This window comes from Trichomonas vaginalis, chromosome I (genome assembly GCF_026262505.1).
Source record: "Trichomonas vaginalis G3 chromosome I, whole genome shotgun sequence".
NCBI classification, from domain to species: Eukaryota; Parabasalia; order Trichomonadida; family Trichomonadidae; genus Trichomonas; species Trichomonas vaginalis.
The window spans coordinates 17,078,695-17,101,662 of record NC_067203.1 but is presented as its reverse complement, the minus strand read 5'-3'; the positions used below and the strand labels follow the sequence as shown (position 1 = coordinate 17,101,662).

The following is a 22,968-nucleotide window of genomic DNA, read 5'->3' as shown; positions in this document are numbered from 1 at the left end:
AATTTGTGTTTATAAAGAGATAAATGTGATTGCATTTAATAATTTTTGTTTATATATAGATATTTAAAAGAATTACAATTATAAAGAAAAATAATTATAAATAATTTAGAATTTAAAGAGTCCAAAGGCCTTTGAAGGTCCTTGTTGTGAATCTTTCCAAGATCTAATAGCTTGGTTAATTGCTTGCTGATCACATCCGACAAGAGTTAAAATGACTGGAATCATACTTTCACGAGTTGATCCGTCTTGAATAAAGAACTGAAGAAGTACTTTTTGGATGTATTCTGGCATTAAACTTTTATCATTTTGCTGCTGAGTTTCGGCTGGCTTTGGTTTTTGTGGGGATTGATTTTCAGAAACTTTTTGAAGTTTTCTTGATAATTGTTGAACTTTCTTTGCGTACAAAAGGATCTTTTCTTCATAAGATTTAGTTAATTCTTCTTTTTCTTGGTTCATTTTACTGACATTCAACTCATTTTGGTATTTAATTTCTTTGATTTGATTTTCTAACTCAATTTTTTCTTTTCTCATTTCGAAAACGACATTATCATTTTGGCTCATTTGCTCTTTGTATTTGAGCATCTGGTCTTTGATGTCTATTTCTTTGAGCTCAATTTGTTCAGCTAAATCACTTTTATCCTTTAAAATCGTTGCAATTTGGTTTTGAAGAACAGAAATTTTTTCTTCAAGAGATTTCTTTGTTTCAAGTAAAGAATTAATTTCGTTTTCTCTACTGTCACATTTCATTTGAGCCATTTTTTGAGTCAAATCCTTCTTTGTTGCTTCTAAATCATTAACATTTTGCTGCAATTTATTCTTACTCTCTCTTAATTTCTCGTTTTGAGATGTCAACAAATCATTTGATTCTTTGATTTGCATGATTTCTACTTCGAAGTTTGAAATCTGATTCTTGAGTTTACTGTTGTCTTCCTTCAGTTTAGATACTTCATTATCAGAAACAGAATTCTTGTTTGAAAGATTCTGAACGTTTTTCTCCAAATTGGAAATCTTCAATTGATCTTCATTGATTTTAGTTTCCAAAGAAGATTTTTCTGACTCCAAAAGTTTGATTTTTCCTTCGTAGTTTGCAGTCTGTTCTCTAGAATTGCTCTCGAGCTCTTTAATCTTATCATTGAACTCTTGAGTTATTTTATCCTTTTCGTTTTTAGATTCTTTGAGTTCACTCATTGTTCTTAATAATTCTGATGATAAACGATTTCTATCTTCCAAAACAGAGGTTGCTCTTGTTTCAGAACTCTGTAAACGACTTTCTAAAGTAGATATTTTAGAGGATAAAACTTGGCACTTTTCAGTTTCTGAAGAAGAAACTTGTTCCATTTGTTTTGTCAATTTTTCGTTTTCTTCTGATAAAATTTTAGCAGTTTCAACAGCTTTCGCCAATGCCTGCTTATTGTCTTCGATTTCTCTGTTCAATCTAGATCTAATTTCATCATTTTCCTTTTGTTTGGAGTCCAAATCTGCCTTCATTTTTTCTAAATCTTTTGTCAAATTTTGGATTATTTCTTTATCTTTTTCCGAGTCATCCTTCTTTTGTTTGAGTTCTGTTAACTCGAATGAAAGATTTTCTATTGTTTTCTGATTATCAGTAATTACTTTCTCTTTCTCTGATATTTGTTGCTTGAGGTCTTCGATGGATTTGTTTTGTTCTGTTACTTTTTGAACATCATTTTCTTTTTCAGTCAATTTTTGTTTCAATGATTCAATTTCAGACAATTTTTGTTGGAGATCTTCAGCAACTTTTTGCTTTTCAGCTTCATTTGATGTGACCTTATGATTTAATGATTCAATTTCTTCTTTAGATTTCTGTAACTCTTCATCTTTATCTGAAACCTGTTTTGTCAATGAATTTATCTTTTCTTCCATTTCTTTCTTTTCTTGTCTGTTGTTTGAAACAATTTGTTTGGCTGCCGTGAATTTCTTTTCAAGTTCTTTCTTTTCTTGATGCATTTGAGCGATCTTTGCTTCATAAGAAGTAACTTTTTCACTATCACTCTTTTCATTCATTGAAATTTGTTCTTGGAGTGTTGAAACTTTATTTTCGGCTTCTTCCAAATTCTGCATCATTTCTTTGATCTGATTTTGGTAATTTTCAAATGTCTCATTATCACTTTTCTGAATATCAGACATCTCTTGTTTAAGATTGTCATTCTCTTTCTTCAGAGAATTAAGTTGTTCTTCATATAATTTAACTTTTTCATTGTCATTTTTCTCATTATTTGAAAGCTTTTCTTGAAGAGATTTGATTTCGTTTTGTAAATTCTCATTCTTATTTTGAATTGTGGAAAGTTCGTCTGTTAGAGACTTGATCTTTTCATTATATGTTTCAGATTTCTCTGAAATGTTTTTCTCAAGATTTTCAATTGTTTGTTGAGATGATTTAAGTTGTTCTTGAAGAGATGAAATAGAATTTTTTGATTCCTTTAACTGTTCTTCAAGACTCAAAACTTTTTCATTGTCACTCTTTTCATTGTTTGAGATCTTTTCTTCAAGAGTTTCAATCATCTTCTTCGATGTGGAAAGTTCTTCATTTAATGTTGACAATTGAGATTGAAGTTCTTTCTCATTTTGTTCATAATTTGTGATCATATTCTTTGAATTATTTAATTGCTCTTCGAGACTCAAAACTTTTTCATTGTCACTTTTTTCATTTAATGAAATCTTTTCTTGGAGAGATTGAACTTCATTTTGTAAGTTCTCATTATTAATCATCATTTCTTTGATTTGATTTTGATAATTTGTGAATGTTTCGTTATCATTTTGCTGAATACTTGAAATTTCTTGTTTCAAAGATTCGATTTGTTGATTAAGCGAAGAAATATGATTTTGTGCTTGCTGCTTCAAGTTATTGAGTTGTGCTTCATATGATTTCTCTTTATCACTTTCACTTTTCTCACTTAAAGAAATCTTTTCTTGGAGATCTTTATTCTGGGATTCAAGAGATTTAATTTTTTCTTCGTTGCTTTGTGTAATTTGCTGGAGTTCATTGATTGTATTTCTATATGAATTAAGTTGTTCTTCATATGATTTAACTTTTTCATCTCCATTCTTCTCATTGTTTGAGATCTTTTCTTCAAGAGTTTCAATCATCTTCTTCGATGTTGAAAGTTCTTCATTTAATGTTGACAATTGAGATTGAAGTTCTTTCTCATTTTGTTCATAATTTGTGATCATATTCTTTGAATTATTTAATTGCTCTTCAAGACTCAAAACTTTTTCATTGTCACTCTTTTCACTCAATGAAATCTTTTCTTGGAGAGATTCTTTTTCCTTTTGCAAACTCTCTTTCATCTTCTGCGATGTCGAAAGTTCTTTTTCCATTAGTGATAATTTGGATCTCATTTGGTCATATTCATTTTCAAACTTTGAAAGTTTCTCTTGGCCAATTCTGACTTCATTCTGTGAATTCTTTAATTGTTCTTCAAGATTCAATATCTTTTCATTGTCATTTTTCTCATTATTTGAAAGCTTTTCTTGAAGAGATTTGATTTCGTTTTGTAAGTTTTCATTCGTATTTTGAATTGTAGAAAGTTCGTCTGTTAGAGACTTGATCTTTTCATTATATGTTTCAGATTTCTCTGAAATGTTTTTCTCAAGATTTTCGATTGTTTGTTGAGATGATTTAAGTTGTTCTTGAAGAGATGAAATAGAATTCTTTGATTCCTTTAACTGTTCTTCAAGACTCAAAACTTTTTCATTGTCACTCTTTTCATTCAATGAAATCTTTTCTTGGAGAGATTTGTTTTCGTTTTGTAAGTTCTCATTATTAATCATCATTTCTTTGATTTGATTTTGATAATTTGTGAATGTTTCATTATCATTTTGTTGGATTTCATTAATCTTTGATTCGTAATCATCATTTAATTTCTGTTTTTCTGCTTCTAACTGTTTAAGTTTTTGTGATAAATCTTCAAATTGTTTTTCTTTTTCTTGATTTGTTTGATTCAATTTGACTTGAAGCGCTTGAACTTGTTCTTCCTTTTGAGATAAAAGAGACATCATTTCATTTTCTTTGTTGTTTTGTTCAGATTTCATTATCTCCGTTAATTTCTCAATTTCGGTTTGAAGATTCTTATTTACTTCTCCAATTTCATGAAGATCAGAATTCAATTTCTGGTTTTCGGCAACCAATCTTTCATTCTCTGTTCTATTCTTTTCATTTTCATTAAGAACAGTTTGCAATTTCTCGTTTTCTTTTGTCAAATTCGAAATTTCTTTAATAAATTTCTCTTTTTCAGCATCATTTGATGCTTGCAACATGGACATTTCGTTGAGCTTTTGATTCTTTTCTTCAGATTCTTTAAGTTTCTGTGACATTTCATTGAGTTTTTGGGAATTTTCCTCCAAATTTGTCATCAAATCTTGAATTTTTGTTTCATAATCTTTACTTGTCTGCTCAATAATGATTTTCATCTCATTCAGATCATTTTCTGATGAGATTTCTTTGTTTTTCAAGGAATTTTTAAGTTCATTAATCTGATTAATTAAATTTTCTTTTTCGTTCTGGTTATTTTTCTTAATATCATCAATTTCTTCTTCATATTTTGTTACTAAACTTTGAATTGCGTCTTCGTCATTTTGATTTAAATTTTGATTTTGCTGAGTTCCTTGTTTTTTATCATTTTCTTCAATAAGATTAGCGAGTTCATTAATTTGGTCATCTTTTTCTGCGAGTTCTTTCTCTAATTGCGAAATTTTATCATTTAATCTCTGAATATCAGTATTTTGGCTCTGATTTGCAGGCTGTTGTTCACCAAATAAATCAAGCAACATATTTTGTTGCGAATTCTGTTGATTTGAACTTTGATTAAAATTCGAATTATTTTGGTTTGACGAAAAATCCAGTAAATCTTGGCTTTGTGCTGGTTTTGATGCTAATTGTTCTTTCAGTGATTCATTTTCTCTCATTAATTCATCGATTCTCTGGAGAAAGTCATCAACAATATCATCTTTTGGTTTCGAAATTTGTTCGGCATCAGGAGAGTTCATTCTTTGTTGTTTTTCAAGTTCTTCAATTTTACTCAACAGTTCTCTTCTTTCTTTATTAAATTCTGCAATTAGTTCGTTGATAGCTTCATTATCTGAAATTTTTGCTTCATCATTTTCTTTATTTTGCTTTTCCAATTGAGATCTTAACTTTAAAATCTCTTGTGCAAATCTCTTATTCTTAGCATACTCTATTTCAAGTGATTTTTCTTGACTTAAAGTCTTTTCAGCCAATTCCGAAATTTGTTTTTCGTTATTTTGATACTTTTGATAGACATCTTGATATTTAGAAGCAGCTTCTTTAAATTTCTGTTCAGCTTGGCCTATAATTTCATCTCTTTGCTTAACTGCATCTTCTAAAATTTTTTGATTATGAGAATATTTATCAATATCTTCCTTAGCCTTTTTATATTTAATGGCTAATTGATTATATTTCTCTTTTAATTCTGATGAAGTAATTTTTTGTGGCTGTGGAGTTGCAGCCATTTTATTTTTTGTCACTTTTTCATAAATTTATTTAGTGATTTCATATAAAAAAAATCTGATGGTAAAGGATAATGTAAAAAAATAATCAACTTGCTGATTATAGCGATGGCACTTGAAATGTTTGATATTCAATCACTGCGAAAAATATTTAGCAATTTTTCTCTAAGAATCATTAAATTATCCAATGGATGATACCGTCATATAGTAAAAATACTATATTGCATTTTATTGTTAGATTAATTAAAAGATATAATAATGTGAAAGATAACGATTTTATTAGAAAAAAATTAAGAAGATTAAGATCAGATAATAATATAATAGAGTTTGTAAAAATCACCCGAAGAGAGAGGGTCAAAGTTGCTATTTGTCACTTTTCCAGAAGAATATAATGGGGAAAAAGTTATCATATAGTTGATCTCATTCACTGAGGTGAGAGATGCATGTAGTGTAATTTGATAAACAGTGGGATTGCTGCTCTAAGTCCTAGGTTCGAGACACATTGGCTTCATTTTTCTCTTTTTTATTGACGTAAACTATTCAATTTTTGTGTTCTCCATTCAAATTTCAGAATTTTTTTTGCAGATTTCACGCTACATTCGAAGTTACCTTTTGTAACAACCACCACTGCCTACGAAAGACGAAAGTGTGTCACGATTTCACCCGGAAATCCGACGGTTGTTTAAGAGTAAGCACTTTTGGCACCTAATCATCACCCGAACTCGTCATTCACCAATTTTTCCAAGAGCATTTTTCCTTCAATTTTCCTTTGGTGCTTACGATATATATGAACTTTTATTAAAGTAATAGTAGCAGCTATAACTACAATAGCACAGAATATTATAATCAAAGTAATATAAATCGGTTTGAGCTTTGTTCTTTGATAAGGAAGGTTAGGACAATCTGCATTTCTTTTAGCTTTGATGCCGCCAATTTGTTTAGATGGATAGAGTCTATAAACTGAAAGATTTTTGGGTTTGTTATGAGCAAAGAATTTACCTTCGATAGTTTGATTGCCACAGTATAGAAAGTAGTTGATATTACTATTAGAAAATGAGTTGTCTGAAATCTTATGAATGTTACCTGTAATGTTGATGCTCAAATTTGATGAGTTCACGAAATTGTCATTGATGATTGAGTCACTAATTTCTGAAATTATAGAAACATGTTCAACATTGACAAACTCTGATATTGTTGGATATTCTTTGAAATATGAATTAAATGTGATAGACTTAACTAATTGATGAAGCGCCTTTTGTTTATGTATATCATTGTTTTGATTTTTAATGATAAGTTTTTCGATATTATTAGAGTCATCGAAAGCGTTTGGATCAAGTGAACAATCTGAATTAATAATAATTTCTCTTAATGAACTGCAATTAGAGAATGAATATTTTCCTAAAGAATTCAATTTCTTCGGAAGCGATATAACTTGCAATGATATGCAGCCAAAGAATGATTTTTCACAAATTTCTGTAAGAGTGTCTGGCAATGAAAGCTCTGTTAACCCAGAGCAATCCATAAATGCAAATGATTTGATCGAGTTCAGAAAAACTGGAAAATTCATGGTTTTCAATGAATGGCAATGCTGGAATGATGAATTTCCAATCACTAATAGATTTTCATTCATAACAACCTTTTCAAGAGATTCGCATGAACAGAAACAATAATCTGAAACAGATTTGATTGAATTTGGAATTGTTATGCTCTTGAGTTTCGAGCAATTATAAAAAACTCTAGAATCAATATATTTTACTGACTCGGGAATTTCTATATTTACCAAACTCGTGCAATTTTCAAAAGTTGATTCTTGAATTCGTTCAACTTTCTTTGGAACTTTAAACTCTCGCAAATTTATGCAATTGACAAAAAATTGTTTATCAATTATTTCTATTTCACTTGGAAGAGTAACAGATTCTAATGATTCATATCCTAGGAAGCTGATTGTTTCTATATTTGTTGATTTGCCTAAAAATACAATACTTTTAAGACTTTTACAATCTTCTAAAACATATTCAGCAATAGTTTCCACACTTTCTGGAAAGATGAGTTTTTCTAATGAAGAGCAATTTGTAAATAAGGCAAATTCAATTTCTTTGATTCCACTCGGAAGTTTGATGTTGACTAAACCAATGCAATCCCGAAACGCTTCTTGCCCAATTTTATAAACTGTATCTGGTATAATAATTGATTTCAATGAAATATCTTCCTCAAAAGTGAAAGGTTCAATTATTTCAAGATTTGAAGGGAGTTTTATTTCAACTAATTTGTAACACATCGCAAATGCAGTACTATCTATTTTCGTATTTTTATTTAAAAATTCTATCCTTTCTAATAGAGGGCAATATTGAAAACTGTTGATATCAACTAAATCTAGAGATGCTGGAAAAGTTAAATGTGTTACACCGCTTTCCTGAAATGCTTCTTCACGAATATATTTAAGATCTTTTGGTCGTGAATCAAATGTTAATTTAAGGCAAAGATAAAATGCTTTTGCTTGTATTTCCTGTATTGTATCTGGAAGTGATATTTTACCGAGATTAATGCAGGCGCAAAAAGAGCTTGTTTCAATTACTCTCAAAGATGAAGGGAGTTGAACTGTTTCAAGACTTGTACAATTTAAAAATAGGTTATTAGGAATTTCATCAATTTGTGAATGAAATATTACTCTTTTCAAATGTTCACAGTATGCAAATGATCCTGAGAAAATCATGTTTAGTTTTTCTGGTATTTCAATGCTTTCAATACTATAGCAATATTTAAATGCATCAGGTTCAATCTCAACTAAAGATGTTGGTAAAGAATCAAACGTTAGCTTTGAACAGTTAAAAAACGCACGTTTCTCAATTTTATTGATTGTATTTGGAAGAGATATATGGCCTAGATTAATGCAATCGTAAAAAGTATAAAAATTAATTTCTGAAATCGAAGTAGGAAAAGTTATTGTTTCAAGATTGGTACACTGATAGAACGATTGGTATGAAATAGTTGTATATTTTGAATGAAATGTGACTACTTTTAAGTTTTTGCAAAGTGCAAATGCAGCTCCTGAAACAATTTCTAAGTTTGGAGGTAAGTCAAGGCTTTGTAAACTTGTACAGTTATAAAATGAATTTTCGTCAATGGACTTTAACGTTTCTGGAAAAACAATTGTTGAAAAATTGCTCCGGTGAGCATATTGGCTGGTATTTATGCGAGATGTTCCATCAGGAATGATAAGAGTATCCGAATCTGAGGAGCAATAAACCATTTCTGTGAAAATCATGAAATTAAAAAGCATGTTGTTGAAAAATGATCCGAAAAATCTATATCGTCAATACGAGAAATATTTATGTCATATTTTATTCATATATTAAGTGTTATATAAAATTGTGAAACATTCATTTAGATCAGGAAAAGTGCCTTTATGGAGGAGGAGACGATAATGATTATTTAAAATTTCCTCTCAATTTTTCTGAGAAAATGATCGGAGTAGTGATTCCTCAAATCCGAATCCTGATAGTTAATACTATAATATTTTTCTATTTTAAGAGCAAAACCATATCTATTTAATCGATTTATGCTAATTTGATTTAAATCAAAGAAATTTTCTTAGTTTCAAGTTCTAATTTTTTAGATTCATCATCAAATTATGTATGGTCAATCTATATATAATATTAATTTCGATAAAATCTTCAAAGTACAAATGGCCCAAACCGTTGGCCTTTTTGATAAATGGTAGCTAAGAACAACCAAATTCCAAACGATCACCTTCGTAAATACTGGTACCACCGCGTAAAGACATTCTTCGATGACCCGGCTCGTGCTCAACGCCGCCGCAATGCTCGCAATCTTCGTGCTAAAGCAATCGCCCCACGTCCAGCCGAGGGACCACTCCGCCCAATTGTTCGCTGCCCAACAGTTCGCTACAACATGAAAGTCCGCCTTGGCCGTGGCTTCACACCAGCCGAACTTACATCTGCTGGATTCGATCCAGCTCTTGCTCGTTTCCAGGGCATCGCTGTTGACCAGCGCCGTGCTCACTCTAAGGATGCCTTAGTTAAGGAGAACGTTGAACGCCTTGTTGCTTACAAATCTCGCCTTATCAAGGTAAAGAAGGGCGAAACAGCCGAGCAGGTTAACGATGAGTCTCTCTTCGCTCTTCCAAAGGCTAAGAATGAAATCAAGTTCCGTGTTATCAAGGCTGAAGAGGCCAAGAAGGATCTCTTCAAGGAGAAGACAGATAAGCTTAAGGCTTTCCGCGAGGCTAAGAAGGAAAAGGCTGCTGCTAAGCACAAGAAATAAATTATATGCTATACATTAAAACCTACAGCTTAAATTTAACATATCGAAAAAAATTTTTACAACTCACATCTTGAGCTTGATTATGCAATTGATTGTCCTTGAGCTATACTATTTCTATGGCTATGAATAACTCTTTTAAAAATTTAAAATCGTAAAAAGGAACTATCTAAACAATATCATTAGGTATTATAAATACTACACAGATTTCCTATAGTTTTTCACACCCAAATTGCAGAAGTTGATGAAAATTAATAAATATCTTAAAATAGCACTTACGTGAATGACATATGTGAGCTCATTCAAGTACTCAGAAAAGGAGGCTGTTTGTGTAATGCAATCTTAGTAAAGTTATGAAATTCACTAATGTATAAAAATTTTGAATTTTGTAAAGAATATTTTTATCTCTCGTTAAAGGTCTGTCAAGTTTTTATCTCTTATTATTTAATATAAGAGTCAATGAATTATGAAATTGTAGTTTTGATTTTGTTTTGTTTTTGATTCTCTAAATACTCTACTATTGGATTTTCTTCATCCAAGAGGCTGTAGTCAAATTCTTTCCAATACTTTCTTGAATCAATAGGATCGGAAAAATCAATGAAAAAGTCATCAATAACTTGTGCAGCTTTGGAGAAGTCTCTTATAAAAGAAATGACGTTTTCTGGTGCATTGTGCTTGATTAGGTATTTCAAAATTAGTTTCTCTAGTATAAAGCCAAATGGGGAAAACGTTACAGGAGAAGAAAAAATACGATTGCGAAACATAGGATCCTCTAGCATTAGTTTAACTGCGAGCCGAGCAATTAGGTCGAAATCTTCGTCATCGATTTCACAGCCTCGAGTAAAAATAATCATATCAAAAAAAAAATGAAAGTTTCAATCCTTTGTAAGTCTTTTCAGATGGAACTGGTATTTTTTCAAGGTAATCGATGACGTAATCAGGAATGTAGACTCGAAATATAGAGCGTGCACCATAACTTGAAAATTCAAGATCAATTTTGTAGAATTTTGTATGTGAAAGTTTTTTCTATAGCAGAACCATTTGTTATATATCATTATGAACAAATATGATCTTATTGAGTAAAACAACTCTAATACAAATGTACTAATTCTTGTAAAAGATAAATTGGTAAAGAAACTCATGTGAAAATGAAAAAATTTTAAATTCAAACAATTTTGCGGTTTATTTCAATTTAATCTTCAAAATTTATTTATCATAATTGTATATTTACGTGTATTTCTTACTCGAAAATAGTAGCCTCAATAAAAATTATTCTCATGTTAGTGAACAACCATGTCATTATTCTTTTTTCTTTGAATGAAATATTGGACCTTTTATGAATTTGATCATAAACACATAATATGCAATAGACCAATATTTCAAATTTATTGTAAAATATTCGATTTAAAGTTGTTGAATTTGATATTTTGCAAATCATTTGGTGTTGTTAGATTAAAATGTGATAATATCATGGTCTGATGTATCACTCTCACTGATAACTTCCTCCCATGTATTGTCAGCTTTCTTATTCCAATAAATCGGCCACAAACATAATTAATTCTAATTATGATAATGTTCTCTTCTCTTCGATAACCAAATCAATTTGGCGATCACAATAAAGTCCTTAATATTGGAATATGAATTGACGATATGGAATCATGAATCAACTCTAACATAAAGCAACAGAAACTTCTAAATTTCAAAATTTAATTATAATTTCTTAGAAACGTAATAGAATTATTAATTCTTAGTAGTATATATCCGTATTTATGGATTTTTATAATTTATTATGTAAATCAGAATTTAAAAAAAAAATAATTTATTGTTTGTTTTGATTAAAAATTGGTAAAATTCATTGTATTTACTGAAAAAGCAATTTATCAAAACAAGAATTCTTTATTATACAACATTTATTTAAAAATTATTCTTCATCAACTCTTAAATACTCAATTATTGCGTCAATTATCTCGACCAACTCATCATTTTCTGTATCGCGCATTTCTTCCAGGAGATTGAAGCATCCTGATTGTACAAACTCTTCAAGAAGTTGTTGATGCTTGTTTAAGTTTTGGAGCTTCACAAACAACCTCATAAATGCATCTAAAGTTTCGGCTTCGACATCGGATTTCCCTGTTCCGCAAAACTGATGAATTATCGAAATAAAATTGATTTGTTTTGAATCAATGAATATATCTGCTGCATCTTCTGCATGTATAACATCTATACAAAGCTTGATTAGATACAACAAACTCTTTTGTGTTGAAGAATCTGAATCTTGAATCATTTTATAGGCAACAAGAAGAGTTTCTTTGATATTTAGATCACACATCTCATCAATTTCTCTTGTGATGATCGCTGCAATGCATAATGCAGCAGATTTAGTGACATCAGAAATTTCAAGTAAATTTACGAGTCTTGAAGTCTGAATATCAGTGCATAGTATCTCTGCATTTGGAAATGATGACATTACATATTGTATGGAGTTCAAAACTGGGTTTAATATCCTTGGATCATCGTAATTCAAAAAATTCGAAAGAAAGACAAAGATTTGAGTATCTTGAGCTAATCTAGGAGTTCCTATTGTATTCTTTGAGAAGATGTCTGCAAGAATCCATGAAGAATAAACAGTAACATCTGGAATTTTTCCATCTACTGGAGATAGACGGAAATAAGGAGCAAGAAAGATAAATAGTTGCTGCATATTGATCTTGTATTGGCTGCTACCGTTTAATTTATTCACAAATTGCCGAATAATTTGTAAATCTATGTCATTCTCAAGAATATTTGACGAAACATTACTCATAATAAATGAATAAAGTATAAATAGTAATTGTGTGGAATTATCTTGTACTTCAAAAAGTTTTTGGAGGAATTTTTTAGTTTTCTTTGATAAATCTTGATTATTTGAAAGAATAAGTTGCTGCAATATAAAGGAAAATTGCTGAGAATTATCATTATTAACTAAAAATTGGAATAAATCACATAAACTTGTTAATAATTCAACTATTTTTGTTCTGATTAAATCATTTTCAATCATCATTACTGACATTATACTTCCAACTGTATCGTTTATTACTTTGCTATCTAAAATGGTTATTCGGCGATTTGATGAAGCGACCAAGTTAATAACGTTATCTATGCAGATTAACAATGGTTCTGTATCATTTGTCTCGTGTAAGTGATGAATAGATTCGATTAGTTTTTCTAGCTTTTCTATTATATTTTGATGTAATTGCGGAATTGAAGGCAAATTCTGAAATTCTGTAAAATTCTTGTCATGTCCTGCAAGTTCATTTAATTCTGAAATGTCATCTGATGTAATTCCCATTTCGTTTTCAGAATTATCATCAGAGAACATCCGACTTTAATAAAAATGATCTAGAATCATCATTAATGAATAAAAGATCCTTAACTAAAATAATGGTGATGTATGTATTCGAATATATGATAGATTTTTCTTTCATAATTATATTTCGCGTATTTTTTTCAAAATATAAATGAAATATATGCTAACAAAAATAGTACCAATTAATGGGCTAGTCCTTTGTTGAAATTCGAACGAAATTTTCAATATCATTTCAATCTAAAGCGTTGAGTTTCGAGTCTTAATTTTTGAACTCTTTTCATCCACATTTCTATCAAATTTAATACTCAATATTCGAATTATTAGATTTATTCTTCCAGACGATCGGTATAAGTCATTTATTTCTTAATTTGTTATATATATACTTAAATTATCTATTAGTTTGACGTATGGTTCCAAAAGATAAAGTTTATTTAACCTCATTCAATATGGGCAAGGAAGGTTAAACATTGCTTCATGTATTGCTCGCAGAAGCCGAAGCGGCCTATAAACTGGGAATAATGGTGCCTTCATAAGATTTCTTTGTATCATTACGAACAATATCCTGTTGATCTTGAATAATAAAACTTATATTATGATATAAAAAAGTTAACAGTTTCAATATAAATTTCGGAGGATGAAAATTCATATTTGTGGTTCTAAACTTGATGATAGTAAAAACATCTTAATGAGAATACCTTCAGACGGGAAATTGCAAAAACTAATGCATTGATAAAATTGAATGATCGAAATATTGAATTAACTGGTTGATCTGGGTCATTATCGTTTAATACTACATCAATGGAGCTTTGGTGTTGAATTTTTGTCCTAATTAAGGGTCCACTGTAAAAATTGAAAGTCTCTCAAAATTGAGAGGCGATTTGCAAATAATCATTATCGTCATTTTTCGAAAATCCACTTTTCCTAGTGTTCTGATTAATATTATGTGAATGCAACAATGAAGCATATGTTTCAATAAGATGGTAATATATTCTATCACTTCAAATCTCATAAAAATTTCAAAATCAGTGAGTTTTATAAGAACATGATTTTTTCGAATTTTTTCGCTTTTGGATGCGTGTTTTGAAAAATAGATATTTTCGAATTTTAATTTTATCTTAAGTATAAGTTTTATATTAGGAATTTTTTGACCTATTTCCAATCATTAATTCCAATGTTTTTCAAGGAATTTAATTGAGAAGAAATTAGGAATTTCGCTTTAATGCCATTACATACTAATATTGTGATGCATGTAGTTTATATTTAAAGAGGCTAATGTCGGAATATCGTGCATTTTATAGTAGTATATGTTGCGGGTTTAGTGACTTTTTTTGTTACATCTATATATAGACGATGCATTAAAATATATTTATTTATAAATCATTAAAAAATTAACATTAATTTTAAAATAATTTATTTTTTATCTTTTATAAAAGAAGCTATATATATATAGATGATGTCAGATATTCCGCGATTAATTAAACACTGTTTAAATCCTGAATGGGTTAAACTTCAATTTAAAAATGAAGATTTGTGAATTATTAAATGAATATGAAAGCCAAAATAAAGCTAATGAGGTATAAATATAATGATAAAGAATATTTAATTTCATGGAATCAATGGAGTCATAATCAAAGACCTCATAAACGAGAAGAAGAAATTGAAAATAATGATTATTTGAATTTATGAAATCAATTATTTGATTCATTCTTTCTTCAATCTCTTCTATTCTTTTTGTTAAATCATCAATTTTCATTAATGAGGTATAAATATAATGATAAAGAATTTTTATTTTGTATAAAATGAGTGTCAAAACTAACAACGTTAAAAAATTGGGATTCACAAACGAGGAAATAAAGGATATATTAGAGGAGGCAGGTTATGAAGTTGATAAATATTATTTAAGAAATTGTCAAAAATTCGCGGAGTTTTTAAATGTGTTTGGTTATGATGGAAAAATGAATAAAGATGATGTTATAAATTTCTTATATCCCGCATCTGAAGAAGAAAAACCTAAAGAACCTGATGTTTTCCCTGAATATTATGAAGAACGAATTAAAGATGATGAATACGATGAAATTGAAAGACTGGAAAAAATAAGAGATGAAATAAATGAAAAAATTAAGGAATTAAGAGAAGTTGAAAAAAATAAATGAAGAATGAAGTAAAGGGTTTAATGAATATCCAGCTTCAGAATCAGAAGTTCAAAAATCACATGAAGAAAGATATAAAAATTATGTCTCAGAATCAACACAAAATTTATTAGATGGTGAAATAGACGAAACACTTTCAGAAGAAGGTACTAAATTTATTCATAAACATAAGCTTCAGTTTATTGACGATGGAGATTATCCATGTATCCTACTTTCACCTCCTCTTGATTCTGAGAAATTCAAAAAAGCACTAAAAAATGTGACATATGCAACTAATACGATTAAGAAAGAAGATCATGATATTTACACAAATTATTATTTAAATAAATGCACGGGTGTTGATAAAGTTTTTGATTTGTTAGATAAAATATCAAAAGAAACAATTGGTACATATAAAATTTTATGTGATTGTGGTTTCATTATTGAAGATACCAATAATGTTTTATATGAAAGAACAGCACCGAAGGAAGATGAAGTGGAAAGGTCTATACCATTCGTTATTAAGAATATAAAAGATATGAAAACTTATAAGCATTATATTTATTCATTTATTTCAGAAAAAATGGAAGCAACCCATAAAACATCATCTCATCATTTTATAGCTATTCATACATTCCTTTTCAAAGTTGTGAAATTAAATAAGACAGGAATTAGATTTAATGTATCAGGGTACGCATTCTTGAGTAAATTAAAATGTATTCGTCACGTCGCAGATGATAAAAATTTATGTGTTCTTAATTCATTTTATGGACTTTAGCCCTGACTCTCTGAGTCTCGGACTTTAAAAAATAAACTTTATTTTTTATTTATTTTTTAATTTTTATTCTTACATAAATGAACAAAAATGGAACAGCTAAAATGAATGATAATCAAATAAGAGCCGAAGGTAGAAGGTTATTTAAACGCTTCTATAACATTCCTGATGGTGTTAATCCTAAAACTCGTAGAAGTTATTTAAATGAAGCCATAGATGCATATGAAGGATTTGACATTTCATCAGAAAGTGAGAGGTTAGCAAGAATGTTAAATGTTAATATTGATTTCTATTATTGTGACCCTCAACCAGAAGACGAAGACATTAACAAGGTAGACTTTCCATTAGTGGAATCAATAATGATAGATCCAGAATTTGAAACAGTAAATATTTTATTAACACAGAGTCCATGTGGAAAACTTCACGCTGACAGAATTACAGACGTTGAAGCACTCACAGGATATAAAGTTTGCCCCTTTTGCAAAGAAGAAGTATATTCTATCCATGATGATCCAGAAAGGAAAAACCAAAGAAGATTTTTAAAACATTGTGAGAAATGTAAAGAAAATAATGGAAGATTAATTCAAGACGTTCAATTGCAAAACACACAACAACCATATGCACCACATATCACGAAACAGAAGATATATCAATGGCTATTAGCACATAATTTGCAGGAATATTATAAACCAACAAGATATTATATTACTTTTGACTTTGAAACATTAGAGACTAAAGAAGAACTTCAACTTTCTGAATGTGCAACTTTGAACGCTTACTTAAAACCATTTATGGTATCATCAACTGTCAAAATAAAGCCGCAAAGCGGCGAGGTCGTAGACCATGAAAAAACATTTACGAGGAATTTTTGCTTAACATCAAGTGATTCGTTCATCTCTGATTGGATTGAATTTTTATTTTCAACCTGTTCATTAGTTGCTAAATCAAATATTGAACAATATGAAGAATTAATGAAGCCGCAAACGGACTCTTTGAGTCCTGAAGGTCTTTCAGACCAAACGGCGGGGACTTTGTCCCATACATTAAATGAGAAACAAAAGGAAGCATTTAAAGAACTTCTAGATGAGGAATTCAATAAAGTGAATATCATAGGTTTTAATTCGGGAAAGTTTGATTTAAATTTAATTCTTCGTGATTTAAATACTGCAAAATGGAAGATAAAATCAATGCTGGGTTCTTCTTCTCAATTTAAGCAAGTCATAGTAAAGAAAACAAACGTTCCATATGAATTAAGATTTATTGACATCAGAAATTATATAGCGGGTGGAACATTAGACCAATTCACTCAAGATTTCGGAAACAATAAATCACGTGTTAAATCCTTTTTCCCTTATCAATTCATCACATGGGAGAATTACGAAGATGAATTATATAAAGTGGAACCATTCACTCAAGATTCATTTTATTCAGCATTAACTCAAGAAACTATATCCGATTCAGATTATCAAATATATCTCAATGATGCTAAAAATTTTAAGAATAGATTAGAATATTTTATTCATTATTGCAATAAAGATGTTGAAATTATGATTGACCCAATTGATAAAATTATCGAAGAAACATTTGTTTATAAAATTGATATGCTTCATAATCTTTCTTTATCATCGAATGCTTCAATGATTCGTTACGCGTTAGCATATAAGAACTTCAATCCTAACGAAAAATATCCTGAGGAAGAGATAGAATCAAGTTTTGAATTAACGAAAAAGTATTGGAACTATAAAATTGAAACATATAAGAAACAAGATGAAAAGGCGAAAAGAGATACCAAAAACAATGTTTCAATGGATGATTTTCAATACTATCACGATTTAATCCTTTCATCTAAATGCAAAATGTGTGGTAAAGCGTTTACATATGCAAATAAACCAACATTGGATAGAATCGATAATGAAAAACCACATACCAAAGAAAATTGTCAGTTAATGTGTTGTTATTGCAATGTCGTAAAATCAAATAAAGATGAAGATGTTCAACGTTTAAGAATCAATTTAAGAAATTATGCATTAAAAAATAATTTACCAATGACTTTAGATTCGGTTGAAGCTTATCACATTCTCCGTAATGGAATTACTGGTGGTCTATCAAATGTTCAACATAGAGTAAATCTTAAAGGAATCACGCACATTAATAAACTTGCATATAATCTAGAAACTAAAACTGTATCAAATGAGGACACTTCCAACATCATGACTCATTTCGTTGGTGTTGACTTTAATTCATTATATCCTTCATCATTTTCATCTAATCCTCATGATTTTATTCAATATACTGACCATAAAATGTATATGCCGGGAAGATTGAATGGTGTTATCATTTGTGATACAGCAACAAAGAAAGCAAAAGCACTGGGAATTATTAGAAAGAAAAATACTTTATTCGTGGCTGAAGTAAAGGGTCACATTGATGAAAAATACATTAATGATTACATAAACTTTTTACCGATAATAAGAAACTTAGATATTATCACAGATGAAAAAACAATTGGCAGTTTTATGTATAATTACATGAAATCAAACAATCTACCAGTTGACCAGAAACAGAGGAAATTAACTCAGTTAGCATCAACACACAACCAATATCAACCATTTTCTTCTTATTATCTTTGGTATCTAATAGACAAATTTCATTTTATCATCGATGACATTCAATCAATTTTAACATTTACTAAAAACACTTGTTTTAATGAATTTGCGAACGAATTTATGAATGAAAGACAAAAGGCTGAATTAGAAGGAAATAAAGGAAAAAGTTTATTTTGCAAGATTTCACTTAATGGATCATATGGTTACGATGCAATGAATACACAAAATTACACAAAGACTAAAATAATGAATGCACAGAAGGCACGCGTTGCATGTATGTCAAATAAGTTTAAAAACATAAGAGAAATAGGTGAAGATACGTATCAAATGATGCTCAAAGATAGATTTTATAGATGTGAAACATGTTTACAAGAGGCATTCTTCACTTTAGATAATGCTAAATACTGGTATTTGGTTTTCATTTATGATTTTATGTATAAATGCATGAATGTTAATCGTTTTCATTTCATTGAAGGTGATACTGATTCATCTTATTGGGCAATCGCTGGCGACCCAAATCTTCCTAACACTCAAGCATTTCAAGCAATTGTTACTGATAAACAATTTTATGATAAAAACATTTTCAAATTCGCACCATTTGATTTCTTCTGTTTTGATGAGAAATTTAAACCTAAATTAAAGAATAAAACTGAAGAAAAAGCACATGAGAAGAAGTTATTGGGTTTAGCAATTGAGAAACAAGGTGATAACATGGTTGCTTTATGCCCCAAGTGTTATACATCATTCAACGGTTCAATTGATGGAAGTGATTTTAAAAAGATTGCACAAAAAATGAAAGGTGTTAGTTTACGACAAAATAAACAATTAACACCTAAAAATTATTTGGATATAATAAATGATAAAGTGATATTTGATGGTCAGAATATTAATTTACAACTTAAAAACGGGTCAATGACTCGCTTAACAATTGGTAAGACTGCATTAACAGGAGCACACACTAAGGCTGTATGTTGTGAAAATGGATGTTGTATGCCATTTATTTAATAAAATACCACAGAAGAGACAAAAGGAACCGTTAATGATGGTTTTGATACTATGATTCAAAGAGGTGGGCACCCTTAAAACATTTATTTTATTTTTATATAAATGGATAACGCAGATTTAGAAAATTTAATTGATGATTTAGTACTTAATCAAAAATTTCTTAGTTATTATGAATTAAAATCATATCTCCAAAAATATAATAATAATATAACGGGTGATGATATGGAATATTATTATCTATATTATAAAAATGAAATTTTGAAATATCATGATAAAATAATTTCTAAAATTAAAGACAAAATTAAAAATAATGAATATGCAAAGGGAAAAACTAAATCACAACTTAAACAATTGAAAGATTTCAAAAATAAAGTATTAACAGAAGAAGATATTGATGAATTATATAAATTATATAATCCTGAGCCGCAAAAACAAAGGAACAAAAACAAAAGGTGCAAAACTCCCAGGTCTTCAGACCATAAATGAAGCACAAGCTTTAATTTATGATTCATTAGTTAAACCATATTCAGCCCGACTTTTAAATGAAGATCAACTTTTGGAATTCATCCTTCAACATAAACTCGAAGCGGGAAAGTATATCAAACCTTTATATACAGCATATTTAAAACAAATGAATAGAATACATCCAGAATTAATGAAAGGAGGAATGAAATCCAAAACTTCATCATCCAAAATCAAAGCAGATAAAATTAAACCACTTGCAACACCAAAACCTCTAACGACAGTACCCCCTCCTCCTTCAGTTAATCCTTCATCATTCACTTTATTATATCCATTTCAAACATTAAAGAAGCAAAAAGATTTTAAAAAGGATTTCAAGATATTAAATAAACCAATTGACCCAAAAATTCAACCGTTAAAGGAAAAATTTGGTCGACCTTCATTTGCACCATATCCATATTCATACGAAATCGATCATCTGGAATATTCAAAAGGAAACGTTACTTATTTATTTGCCATTAACATTAACACTAGATATTTATATTGCATTCCAGTGAAAGGGAAAACAGAACAGGAAACAAGAAGAGCTATTCAATACTTACTAGATCATGAAAGAGTAGATAATATCAGGGGTGATGGTGATAAAGGATTTCAGGCAGCTATGGCTCATTATTTCCCACAAATTAATTTTTACTTCTCATTCTCCATATACGTTTCATAATAAAATAGTTGATGCAGTAATGAGAACTCTTAGAGATGCGTTAGGGGTTAACGGTCAGAGATACTGGGATGGAAATCATGACTCCATCATACAGCAGTTAGTATATTATTACAATAATACATGGCATAGAACTATAAACATGAAACCAGTGGAAATGAAAAATGATATTTCAAAAGAATGGGAATATATTAGAAAGCAAATGGAAAAGTTAAATGATGTTAAACGTGAACAAATTAATTCGGGGCTCATGAATTTTAAACAAGGGGATAAAGTTTTGATTCATCTCGATTATGGAAAAACTGATAAATCAATGACAAAAAGAAGACGAAGATTTGACACGATAGCTGAATTTGTTAGATATATTAACGGCAATGCATTAGTTGAGGTTAACAATAAATTAATAGAAATTCCGATTTATTTTATTACTCCATTATATTTAAATAACATTTAATTTTTTTTTTATTTCGTAAGAAATGAGTGACAACAAAGCAGTCAAGAGTCCAGACGATGAATATAAAAAGAAACTAAACAGAATTAAATCGAAAATATGCTATTACAAAAAGAAGCCGCAATGTGGTGAGGTTGAAAACGATAAAGAGAGGAAAGAAATAATCGAAAAATTAGAAACTTACCGTTCAATCCTTAAACTGGGTGAAGCAAAAATAAAAGAATTTAATAGAATAAATAAATTGATTGGAAGAGATGAATTTAATAAAGATGAATTTTTAAACTCAATCCAAATTTAATTTTTATTCCTCTTCGACAACATCTCTCTTTCCATCATTACTGCATAACCACATTTTCTCAATTTTAGTGGTTTGTTATTTTTAACATGTTCTTGCATCATTTTTATCATTTCCTCCCTTGTTATGATTCGTGGTAAATTTTGAGCTTGTGGGGTATTCATTTATGATAAAAATAAAAATTTGTTATCAGTTATTTTATCATTAATGTTTTTAGGTTCTTCAATTATGAATTATTTTTGAAGAACTGGAGGTGCTACCATGTTACCATGTGCTACCAGGTAATTCAACTTCTCTTAAAATTACTGACAACATGACATTTTGACAACATAGGTTCTTCGTTAATGCTTCATGAATGCCTTCCTCATTAATGTTTTTAGGTTCTTCAATTATGAATTATTTTTGAAGAACTGGAGGTGCTACCATGTTACCATGTGCTACCAGGTAATTCAACTTCTCTTAAAATTACTGACAACATGACATTTTGACAACATAGGTTCTTCGTTAATGCTTCATGAATGCCTTCCTCATTAATGTTTTTAGGTTCTTCAATTATGAATTATTTTTGAAGAACTGGAGGTGCTACCATGTTACCATGTGCTACCAGGTAATTCAACTTCTCTTAAAATTACTGACAACATGACATTTTGACAACATAGGTTCTTCGTTAATGCTTCATGAATGCCTTCCTCGTTAATTTTTTAGGTTCTTCAATTATGAATTATTTTTGAAGAACTGGAGGTGCTACCATGTTACCATGTGCTACCAGGTAATTCAACTTCTCTTAAAATTACTGACAACATGACATTTTGACAACATAGGTTCTTCGTTAATGCTTCATGAATGCCTTCCTCGTTAATGTTTTTAGGTTCTTCAATTATGAATTATTTTTGAAGAACTGGAGGTGCTACCATGTTACCATGTGCTACCAGGTAATTCAACTTCTCTTAAAATTACTGACAACATGACATTTTGACAACATAGGAAATTTGATGTAGCCCAAAAATAAAGTTAGTTTTAAAATTATATTTATTTTTTTATTCCTATATAAATGACAGCAACAAACAACAATAGTGACTATATCGTTTCTGATGAAAAAGTTATTGATTCATTAGTTGAGGAATTAGTTATGGCAGAAACTAAAACCCTCAACGAAAGAATTGGTGAAAACAAGATTGATTTACATAACTACCTCAAACATGATGGAGGAAGAGGAAGGAAAACTGGTATGGCTTTATTAGTAAATAAAATATCAAATTTAACGATTATAGATGTTGATATCAATAAATCGTACAATGATGAACTTAAAGAAACAGTTAGAAAAGATATTTTATCAAAACTTTCGGATAAAGATGTTATCGTTAAAACCGCTTCAGGAGGTCTTCACATTTATTGCAACACTAATTTCTTCTA

General features: G+C 29.5%; 8 protein-coding genes and 1 pseudogene across 9 annotated transcripts, besides 1 other annotated feature; 4 read left to right on the top strand and 5 right to left on the bottom strand.

Moving 5' to 3' along the window:
- Positions 1 to 42: 42 nt before the first annotated feature.
- On the bottom strand, positions 43 to 5,491 carry TVAGG3_1000010 (COP1-interactive protein 1 family; the record flags this gene model as incomplete). Its single annotated transcript, XM_001582437.1, has 1 exon — positions 106 to 5,490. The coding sequence occupies one exon, from the start codon at positions 5,488 to 5,490 to the stop codon at positions 106 to 108; it is 5,385 nt and encodes a 1,794-aa protein (XP_001582487.1).
- A 708-nt stretch (positions 5,492 to 6,199) lies between these two features.
- TVAGG3_1000000 (surface antigen family) lies at positions 6,200 to 8,752 on the bottom strand (the record flags this gene model as incomplete). Its single annotated transcript, XM_001582436.2, has 1 exon — positions 6,200 to 8,752. The coding sequence occupies one exon, from the start codon at positions 8,750 to 8,752 to the stop codon at positions 6,200 to 6,202; it is 2,553 nt and encodes an 850-aa protein (XP_001582486.2).
- Positions 8,753 to 9,058: 306 nt separating this feature from the next.
- Positions 9,059 to 10,071, top strand: TVAGG3_0999990 (structural constituent of ribosome; the record flags this gene model as incomplete). The annotated part of the gene is made up of 1 exon (XM_001582435.1): positions 9,202 to 9,771. One exon carries the CDS (start codon positions 9,202 to 9,204, stop codon positions 9,769 to 9,771), a length of 570 nt encoding a protein of 189 aa, XP_001582485.1.
- Positions 10,072 to 10,152: 81 nt separating this feature from the next.
- On the bottom strand, positions 10,153 to 11,121 carry TVAGG3_0999980 (uncharacterized protein; the record flags this gene model as incomplete). Its single annotated transcript, XM_001582434.1, has 1 exon — positions 10,233 to 10,622. One exon carries the CDS (start codon positions 10,620 to 10,622, stop codon positions 10,233 to 10,235), a length of 390 nt encoding a protein of 129 aa, XP_001582484.1.
- A 568-nt stretch (positions 11,122 to 11,689) lies between these two features.
- TVAGG3_0999970 (armadillo (ARM) repeat-containing protein family) lies at positions 11,690 to 12,235 on the bottom strand (the record flags this gene model as incomplete). Its single annotated transcript, XM_001582433.1, has 1 exon — positions 11,690 to 12,235. The coding sequence occupies one exon, from the start codon at positions 12,233 to 12,235 to the stop codon at positions 11,690 to 11,692; it is 546 nt and encodes a 181-aa protein (XP_001582483.1).
- Positions 12,236 to 12,345: 110 nt separating this feature from the next.
- Positions 12,346 to 13,126, bottom strand: TVAGG3_0999960 (armadillo (ARM) repeat-containing protein family; the record flags this gene model as incomplete). The annotated part of the gene is made up of 1 exon (XM_001582432.2): positions 12,346 to 13,126. A coding segment is annotated over one exon (781 nt), but the record flags the coding sequence as incomplete, so codon positions are not given.
- A 1,770-nt stretch (positions 13,127 to 14,896) lies between these two features.
- Positions 14,897 to 22,968: part of a mobile genetic element that runs on past the window's edge.
- Positions 16,099 to 19,629, top strand: TVAGG3_0999940 (DNA/RNA polymerases family; the record flags this gene model as incomplete). The annotated part of the gene is made up of 1 exon (XM_051254288.1): positions 16,099 to 19,629. One exon carries the CDS (start codon positions 16,099 to 16,101, stop codon positions 19,627 to 19,629), a length of 3,531 nt encoding a protein of 1,176 aa, XP_051079862.1.
- Positions 19,732 to 21,263, top strand: TVAGG3_0999930 (annotated as a pseudogene). The gene has a single exon. A coding segment is annotated over exon 1 (1,532 nt).
- On the top strand, positions 21,286 to 21,558 carry TVAGG3_0999920 (uncharacterized protein; the record flags this gene model as incomplete). Its single annotated transcript, XM_001582431.1, has 1 exon — positions 21,286 to 21,558. One exon carries the CDS (start codon positions 21,286 to 21,288, stop codon positions 21,556 to 21,558), a length of 273 nt encoding a protein of 90 aa, XP_001582481.1.